Source organism: Callorhinus ursinus, unplaced genomic scaffold, assembly GCF_003265705.2.
Source record: "Callorhinus ursinus isolate GAN/ISIS: 27379988/994484 unplaced genomic scaffold, GSC_fseal_2.0 scaffold14, whole genome shotgun sequence".
Taxonomy (NCBI): domain Eukaryota; kingdom Metazoa; phylum Chordata; class Mammalia; order Carnivora; family Otariidae; genus Callorhinus; species Callorhinus ursinus.
In genome coordinates this window covers 18,738,323-18,748,551 of record NW_027397076.1, presented here as the reverse complement: position 1 = coordinate 18,748,551, position 10,229 = coordinate 18,738,323, and the positions used below count along the sequence as shown (strand labels likewise).

The following is a 10,229-nucleotide window of genomic DNA, read 5'->3' as shown; positions in this document are numbered from 1 at the left end:
CATGTGGGGCGCCTGGGTGGCTCAGCCAGTTAAGCATCTGCCTTCGGCTCAGGTCATGATTTTAGGTTCCTGGGATCCAACCTAGCATCAAGCTCCCTACTCAGCAGGCAGTCTGCTTCTCCCTCTCCTCTGGGCAGAATTGCAATTGTATTGCCATCTATGTTGGACCAGAGACTTGCAGGGAAGGAATGGAAGTGAATGATTTCATCCTGGGTGGTCTGGGAGGGCACCTTTGAAAAGGCAACCTGTAGGGGCGCCTGGCTGGCTCAGTCTGTGGAGCATGTGACTCTTGATCGTGGGGTCATGGGGTTGAGCCCCCTGATGGGTGTGGAGATTGCTTAAGAATACATTTTTTAAGAGATTTTATTTATTTGAAAGAGAGAGTGAGCGAGCGCACAACCGGGGGGGGGGGGGGGGGGGGGGGGGGGGGGGGCGGCAGAGGGAGAGGGAGAAGCAGGCTCCCCGCTGAGCAGGGAGCCAGACGTGGGGTCCCAGGACCCTGGGATCATGACCTGAGCCGAAGGCAGACGCTTAACCGACTGAGCCACCCAGGCGCCCCAAGAGTAGAATCTTTTAAAAAAAAAAGATGTCTTTGAAAAGGCAGCCTGTGAGCAGGGCTGGAATGTTAGGAGGGCTGGGGACAGAGAGTTCCAGGCGGAGGGAATGGCAAGTACAAAAGCCCTCAGGCGGGAGCTATTTTGCTTCTTCAAAGGAAGGCGAAGAGGCGACTAAGGCCTATGGCCAGAGGGCAATGAGTGAGGGCGACCCAAGGCAGCGGGGAGAGGTCCACCAGGAGGGGGTAGGGGTCCCATTACTACTGTCAAGGCTTGAGCTTCTAGGCTGCTGAGTGCCATGGGAGGCCCTGGAAGGTTTGGAGAAGAGCCACCCGCGTAAACTCGCTTTTCAGTGAGCCTACTGGCTTACTATGCCAGGCCGGCAGGCGGGCCAGCAGGGAGGCAAACGTCGTGGTCAGGAAGGGACGAGGGCGGCTTGGGCCCGAGCAGGTGACCAAGATAGTGGAAGCGATCGCATGTTTCATCCACTCTGACAAAATCTGCTGGAGGAATGGAATGTGAGGTGTGAGAGAAAGGAGGTGAGCCTAACTCTGAGGTCATCAGCCTGAGCATCTGCCGGGAGAGTTGCCCCTCACCGAGACCCACCTGGAGACCCAGGAGGGGAGCTGGCGGGTGGCACTGGAGAGGGGAGCAGAGCTCGGTTTCGGACATATTCAGAGACGCCTACTAGTCTTCCGAGTGGAGATGTTGATGAGGCAGTTGACTATGCAGGTTAGGACAGATGAGAGGCTGGAAAGCAGAGGAAGACCAAAGAGAATCCGCAAAAGCTTAAAAAAAGAGGGGGGAGGGATTATAAAATGACCCTCTTGAAAAAGTTTTGAGGCATTTTAATTTCTATCACCACTGTTTTTAGATGCCTTATAAAGGTTTGTGATGCCTATAAAAACGTGGCAACACCATGTTGTAAGAAATGGCTATAGCTCCGTCATCAGTCTCTAGAGCGTGCACCGTAGGCAGGCAAGCACCGTAGGCAGGCAAGCATCTACAGCACCTGCGAGCTTCTTAAGAGATGCAGATGATGGGCCCCGCCCGACCCGGTGACCCGGTGATCCTACAAACGGGTAAGGCCCAGGAAACTTGGACAAATGCCCCAGGAGATTGTTATGCACAGTGAAAGGTGACTGAGCTGGATAGGAAGTTTAGTATTTCAAGGTTTTAACCACTTAAAAAGAAAGGAACAACTCTTTAAAAGGTAAAATGTTTTTATTGTTTGAAGCTTAAGAAATGGTAAACAAAAATCAGTATGACATTTCATATCTTAGTCTTTTGAATGAGGTTATAAAAATACGATGCCACTTAGTCTTTACAAAACTTTTGGAAAATGTCTAGAAGTTCACACTTATAATATAAAAAGGCACTTAAAACACACAGTGAGGTGATTTAAAAAAAAACATATGATTGAAATTGCTTGGGAAAAATTTATAAACACAGACTCCTACATAAATAGCACTTGACTTTTTCTTCTTTTTCAAAACATAGATACAGCATTTTCCCCATGTTACCTACAGACAGCATAAATACAGACTGCCCTCTCCCACCTCCTGGTTTAGGTTAACAGAAAAGCAAGCAAAAATTAATTTGTTTTTCTTCAATTTAATCTCATTTTTTTTAGATAAAACAAAATTCTTAATTTGTAACCAAATCACCCTGAGCATCTTTTGGAATGCCAGGCTCATTTTTATTTTGTTTTAAATCACAATTCGTTAAAAAAAAAATAGGAAGACAATGATGTGAATATTATATGTACTTATTACTCAGCCACCCAAATCACCCTAAGCAACAACTTTTCTGAAGCATGTGGACATACATGTGTGTGTGTATTTGTAAATATCACTGTTGCATCATTCAAGCATCAGAGCATACTGAAACCCCACTAGCGCCATCTTTGTAACCTGGGGTCATAGGTCTGGACACAACCCAAATCCTTCCACGCGCCCATCAACGAGAGCAAAGACGTGCACTTCATGCGTTTCTAGCTCTTCATTTTCTTTCAGGCTGGGCAAAGGATAAGACATGTTCACCATAAATTAAGTAAAAACCCACTGCCCTGTGTCACGTATATAAGTGTATTCTTGCTGTGGAAATTCTGTGCTTTGGGAATTTTATAAGATCATCATTTCAGGACATTGTTAAGAAAGAATAATTTTTTTTTTTTTTTTGAGCTGACAGAAACATGAGTCAGACCACTAATTTATTCTCTGCATACAGGATGCAGTGTTAGAGGTTAACTGCATTACTTCACCCCAAGGGTGTTGTTCACGAAAGAAACACATCCATGGCTTTAAGGAATCACCTGAATGTGATCAGCTGAAATGATTTAACAATGAAATTCGATTTGGTTACTTTCCTGGCAGGATTTGGACTATAAACAAAAACTGGCATTTACAATAATATGGGGGAAAATATAGAGCCACTTGAATACTTATCACTTTATTACTGCAATTATAAATGGTAATGATCTGAATTAGTCCTTGACATTGATTTGTGTGTTTAAATTAGTCGTTAATTATGCCTTTTCTGCTTTTTGTTCTGTTGTTCACCCTTTTAAGAAATGCCATGATAGTGAGTACATGGTTGTGTTGTGTGAAGTATCTTGGACTACCTTCCTGAGCACATGTACATGGGGTCATTTATCAAGCCTCTGCTCATATTTTTCTATTTAACTTTTCTGTTGGATAACATTGAAAAGCCTTTGCTGATTTTCAAGGCAGTCTTTCAGCTTATCCTCTGTCAAAGTCAGTCGCTGCTCCAAGATTGAAACAGTCTGCAAAAGGAGGACAAAATAATCAATACCTAGTGACCTGGAGGTGAGGACGACGGTCATCTCTGCATCGGAGATCCTTTCAGGAACTGGAATGTCCACCCCGCTGCTGGGAAGGGGCTCCTAAATCTGCCCCAGAACGTGTTCTGCTTCTGGGCCCTTCTACTGGCAAAAAGTGCATGAAGCAATTTAAGGAAAAGATAAAAACTGATGCCTTTGGAGAGAAAAGAGTAAAAGATGAGGCCTCTGTAGACCATTCCTGTCTGGTCTCCTGAAGCACCAAAGCCAGGGCGGAGGCCACAGGTGGCCTGTGCGCAGCCCCGCAGGCTACACGGCGGGGTGTGCGTGGCGGTGGAGGGATGGGGGCGGGAGCCACAAGCCCAGCCCAAGGCCTGCTTATATGTCACCACTCGTCACTCTGCCGCAACCAATCCATGATGGACCCCATCTATACCGGCTGGATCCCTCGTTTACTTTAAATTGTTAGAATAACCGGCATCAGTTCTCACACCTTGAAAATGACTGCATCTCCCAGGGTTGTTAGGAAGACCGACTGAAGTAAGGCACATAAAATGCTTACGCGGGTGCCTGGTACATAGGACTTGATGAATCTTAGCTCTTTTAACTCCTGTGGCTAAAAAATGAACAAACGACCCCCCCCACACACACACACAAATGGCTACTTCTACATTTGGCAAATCTAATTTGATATTGACTATTTCATCTTCAATCTTTTAGATTTCTTTTAAACGTTTTATTTTAAAATAAAATGGATTCAGGAAGCTACACAAAAAAACATGTCCCTGAATGAATCCTCATGAGAAAAATACCCTGATAACGAGCACCCAGGTCCAGAACTATTACTTCGCCAGCCACTCCAGCCTTCCTTCCATGGGCCTCTCAGAATCCCCACTCCTGCCCTCCCCCCGGCAAGAGCCACTCTCCTGACCATTATAGTCATTGCTTTCTTATGTTCTTTATGGTTTTATCGTTCAGGTGTACATTCCTAGACACTGTAATTTTGTCTTACGCATTTTCAAAGTTTGAGATGCCATTTAAAGTTCCTTTTAATCTACAGCTTCTCATCCTCACCCACTTTTTTTTTTTTTTAACAATTTGTCTGTTGACAGACTCAGGCCATTTAGAATAGAGTTCGTCTGCAGAGCTTCCACCATTCTGAATTTTAAGGATAGTGTGCTAAGGGTGCAGGTCAGTCTGTTCTGTTCTCTATATTTTCTATAAACTGGCAGCTGGATTCAAAGGCTCGATTAGACTCAGATTAGATCTGCAAGACTATGGATCTAATAAGACCTATAGTTAAGACTATAGGTAGTGTTCTATTTCATAAGAAGGCATGTTAATAAGGTTTGATCATTTCTTTTCTCATAATGTTGGACCTGCTCAATGCCTAGATCTATTATTCTTGAGCACTGTAAATGATATTTAAAAAAATTATTAGCTGGAATAATTTATAAATAAGAGACACTTTCCTCATCTACTACTTGGTTATCCAGTGGTAGAGTTCATACAGAAAAGGCAGAATAAATGCTTGATTATTTTAGTCAACAAGTTTCAAGATAATGAACTGATTCCCTATCGTCCTCTGAAAGTAAACAATTTTTAAAAATATCATTATTTAATAGCTTTTGCTTTCATATTCCATACTACAGATTACGGCTAATTAAAAATGATGCTGATGGGGCGCCTGGGTGGCTCAGTCATTAAGCGTCTGCCTTCAGCTCGGGTTGTGATCCCAGGGTCCTGGGATGGAGTCCTGCATTGGGCTCCCTGCTCAGCAGGAAGCCTGCTTCTCCCTCTCCCACTCCCCCTGCTTGTGTTCCCTCTCTCGCTGTGTCTCGCTCTGTCAAATGAATAAATAAAATCTTAAAAAAAAAAATGCTGATAAAATTTTCTACCATTTCTTGTACCTATGTGGGCCAAGCATTTTGCTATATATTTTACATACATTATCACAATTCCACATGCTAAAGCTGTTGATATGTATATTAGCAACACCTTTAACGCTGGTTAATTCCATTTATCTATAGTTCAGTGCAGATGAGTTATAAAGACTGTGAGTGAGTTAGGAGATGCTCAGTCATGTGTAATTAAAGTGAATCAGAACCTGTTTATTTTACTTGCTACTTGCCCACAGATTCACTGTTTCTATTTTCCAAGTGTGTTATGCTTGCTTTAACCTCTTTATTTATAAAAGAAAGCCAGCCTTTCAAAATTAAAAATCATAGAGACATTCAGTAAATCTTAAATGATTCATTTAACCTTGAATCAGGTAAGAAGAAGGAAAGATGGGTCATGAGGCTGAAAGAATAGAGAATGGAAAGATTCACTTGGGAGAGGCTCTAAGAAGGACCTGACATTGAATATGACAGTGGAGGTGAAGAAGTTGTGGCAATATGGGAAATAAGCCAACCAAAACTAAATTTGGCATGAGGCCAAAAGGGAAGCTGCCATTAAAGGGAAGAAATGTGTGATAAATACAGGGAAGGTCACCTCCAGTACAATACTGCAAAGTGAAAGTTAGTGATTTTAATATGACTTTCATTGAACAAATCTTGTGATGACTCCAAGTACTCACATGGCTCTTTCCCACAATCTGTCAGGACCCCAAATCCACATATGTGGCCCTTGCTTCTAAAGGCCCTGAGATGTGATCTATAGGTTTTTAGTATTCATTTAATTAGTGGCTCTAAACCCTGGCTGTGAAACAGAATCATATGGGGTACTTCAAAAGACAGATGTCAGGGCCTTACCCCAGCCCAGTCGCAATGGATTGTCTGGAGATAACTGGCCATCTGCATATGTATGCTTTATAATTGCCCAGGTGACTACAATGTACAGCCAGTGTTGAGAACAGAATGAGACGATTTCCATGCAAGAGCTATTTCAACTTGAAATATGTATTCTGGAAAAGTAATTGCCATCTCTCTAGCTCACATGATAGCCTCTCTTTGTGTATAACTTGTAGCAAGGTCTGCTCTGACAAATACAGATCAGAGCAACAATAAGGCTTCTTCAAAGGAAACACTGAATCAGCAGGGCTGGAGGAGAAACCTTTGATGTATCCATTTCAACACACCACCTTCCTTTAAATGACACCTATATCTTCTGACCAAGAGTTGGAAGACCTTTAGTATATAAAGATCCACAGTATACCTTCTTTGCAAAGGTAAAAAGGCATCAAAGGATGAGGTAATATTCTAAAACAGGTATGCAAAAGCCATCCCCTCCAGAAGCACACAGCATCAACGTAATTAGCTTTGGAACGAGGAAAGTTATATCTTGGACAATGAGAAGTTCTTCACAGTGAAGAACCATAAACATTGTCAAAATTTCATTCTAACCAGAAATTGTTAATCATTTTTCTTATGGCCCCAAGTATTTCTTTGATAATGTCCTAATCTGAACACAATACATCAAAAATCTTCAGGTAAAACCTTACCGAGCAGAATCATAGACATTTATAGCATGGGGCACCACGCTACTCTTCCCAGTCTCCGCTGTTCCTTCTGGCCTCCAGATGGCAGACAGAGCACAAGGGTAGCTGTGTGTGTGTGTGTGTGTGTGTGTGTGTGTAAATGCACACATGCATGTGTACACTTGGGCTCTGATCTTACCTCTACAAGATCTTACTATAGCAGCTCCGCAGAGCATGCCTTGCTATATTGCTTGCCACCTTGAGCTAGCCTTTCTAAGAAATTTCCCCACGGCTCTGCTAGGTCTGCGACCTGCTGTAAGCAGCACTGTTCTGTATAACCTACCCCTAAGTACAAAGCACGCTAGCCCACCTGGGTCAGAACATTGAGTTGTTCCATAATATGCTCTAAAGCGTCAGTCACAGCAAGTGGTATGCTTCTTTGGCTCTCAGAAGGGAAGTCACTCATGTCTTCTGTTTTCTTTTTCAAGGATGTTGGTGAACATTCCGATGACAATAAAGAAGGGTTCAAGAAATATCTGCTGATCTCTTCGCTCTTGTCTGCCAAGGTTCTAACAGTGGTGGTATCTGTTGTCTTTGACATCACAGAAAAGATAGGAACAGTTACATTTTCCAAACCTCAACATGATATACATATAAGTTTTTAATATTCTTCCTCTAAATACCCAGCTTACGTTTAATTGTTTATCCTCAACTACAGTTTATAAAAATTACAATTGCAGGGAGAAAATAAAGCTAACAACGAATAGATAAAATTCACAATTTTCCTTGATTTTTTACATGAAATACACTTTGTATGTATCTGTCTGCTAGATGAGGTGTTCTACCACTAAAAGGACTGTTTAGATGCAGTCTAATTCTTAAGCAAAAACAAATACCACATCAAGATGACTATTATTTTTTAAAAAAATGGAAAACAACAAGTGTGGGTGAGGACGTGGAGGAACTGGAGCCCTGGTGCATTGCTGGGGGGATATCAAATGGTGCAGCTGCTATAGGAAACTCCACAAAAAGTTAAACACAGAATAAACCATATGACATAGCAATTCCACTCCTAGGTAGATGTCCAAATGAATTTAGAGCAGAAACTTGAACAGATACTTGTACGCCATTGTTCACAGCAGCTTTACTCACAATAGTCAAAAGGTGGAAACAACACAAATATCTACCAACAGATAACCGTAGAAACAAAATGTGGTACATAGATACAATAGAGGATTGTTTAGCCACAAAAATGACTGGAATTCTGATATATGCTACAACATGATGAACCCTGAAAATACTACGCTAAATGAAATAAGCCAGACACAAAGGAAAATAGTGCATGAGTCTACTAATATGAGGTATGCAGAACAGGCAAATTCACAAAGACAGAAACAGTAGAGATCACTATGGGCTGGAAGGAGGGAGAGTTTGATGGGTACAGAGTTTCTGTTTGGAATGGTGAAAAAGTTCTCAAAATAGATAGTGGTGGTGATTACGTAACACTGTGAATACTTATTGTCAGTAAACTATACACTTAAAAGTGGTTAAAATGGTAAATTTTATGTTATGTATATTTTATCACAATAAAATAAAAAACAAAAAACCCTCCAAACATACGGTAATGAGCAATCTGAAAATAAAATTTAAAAAACAACTCTATTTGCAATGACACCAAAAAGAATGAAATACTTAGGACAAAAGTGCAAGGCTTGTTCACTGAAAACTGCAAACATGCAAAGATCTAAATAAATGGAAAGGCATCCACACCCATGTTCATGGACCAGAACAGTTAATACTGTTAAGATGGAAATACTCCCCTAATTGATATGTACAGATTCAATACAATTCCTATCAAAATCCTAAATGCCTTATTTGCAGAAATTGACAAACTGATCTTAAAATTCATAAGGAAATGCAAGGAACCCAGAATAGCCAAAATAATACTGAAGAATAAACTTAGAGGACTCACACTTCCCAATTTCAAAATTCAGTACAAAACTACAGTAGTCAAGACAGTATGGCAATGGGTATAAAGACAAACATATAGATCAATGGAACAGAACTGAGAACCCAGAAATACGCCCTTCCACTTATGGTCAGTTTTTTTTTTTTTTTTACAAGGTTGCCAAGACAATTTAATGGGGAAAGAATAGTGTTTTCCACAAATGGTGCTGGAAAAACTAGATGTCTAAATCCAAAAGTATGGACTTGGACCCTACCTCACACCATATACAAAATTACCTCAATATGGATCACAGACTTAAATATAAGAATGAAAACTATAAAACTCTTAGAAGAAAACATACAAGTAAAATTTCCTGGCCTTGGATTAGACAGACTTTTCTTAGAAAAAACACCAAAAGTACAAATGACTAAATGAATAAATAAATTGGACTTTATTAAAATTAAAAACTTTTGTGCTTCAAAAGATACCATCAATAAACAGAAAAAAAGCCCCATAGAATGGAAGAAAACATTTGCAAATCATATATTTGATAAGAGATTTGTTGGAGAACATATAAAGAATATATAACTCCTACAACTCTAATATAAAAAGAAAAATACTCCAAAAATGGTCAAAGGATCTGAATGAATGTTTCTCCAAAGATACACAAATGACCAATAAGCTCATGATAACATGCTCAACATCGTTAGCCATCAGGGAAATGCAAATCAAAGCCACAATGAGATACTGCTTCATACCCACTAAGACTAAAACAAAAGACAGAATATAACAAATGGTGGTGAAGATACGGAGAAATAGGAACCCTTACATATTTGCTAGTGGGATTGTATAACGGTGCAGCCACTTTGGAAAACAGTTTGGGTAGTTCCTGAAAATGTTAAACATAGAATTACCAAAAGACCTAGCAATTACACTCCTTGGTATATACCAAAGAAAAATGAAAGTATTTCATTTATAATGAAGTATTATCCATGATAGCCAAGCAAATGGAAAGACTCCATATGCATCCAAATGCTGTGATAATGAATGGATTAACAAAATGTGGTATATCTATACAATGAATATTATTTAGCCACAAAAGGGATGAAGAACTAATACACGCTACCATGTGGATAAGCCTTGAAAATATTAGGCTAAGTTAAAGAAGCTATACATAAAGGCCACACATTGAATGATTTCATGTTCATGAAATGGTCATAATGGGTAAATATATGAAGACAGACTGAGATTAGTGGTTGCCAGGACCTAGGAGGAGAAAAGAGGGGGGGAGAGATTGGTAATGGTACGAGGGCGATGAAAATGTTCTAAAATTCTGGGGCACCTGGCTGGCTCAGTAGGTGGAACATGTGACTCTTGATCTCAGGGTCATGAGTTTAAGGCGTGGAGATGAAAGGAAAGGAAAGGAAAGGAAAGGAAAGGAAAGGAAAGGAAAGGAAAGGAAAGGAAAGGAAAGGAAAGGGGAAAGGAAAGGAAAGGGGAAAGGAAAGG

General features: G+C 40.7%; 1 protein-coding gene across 6 annotated transcripts in view; it reads right to left on the bottom strand.

Moving 5' to 3' along the window:
* Nucleotides 1–1,768: 1,768 nt before the first annotated feature.
* The window catches only part of POC1B (POC1 centriolar protein B), a 100,958-nt gene continuing 92,497 nt past the window's right edge, over nt 1,769–10,229 (bottom strand). For all 6 annotated transcript variants that reach the window (XM_025881260.2, XM_025881261.2, XM_073900529.1 and 3 more), the window contains 2 exons: nt 7,143–7,364; nt 1,769–3,339 (listed from right to left, as the gene is read on the bottom strand). In XM_025881260.2, the coding sequence (XP_025737045.1) occupies nt 3,235–3,339; nt 7,143–7,364 (327 nt within the window). In that variant the 3' untranslated portion in view covers nt 1,769–3,234. The remainder of the gene's footprint in view (nt 3,340–7,142; nt 7,365–10,229) is intronic.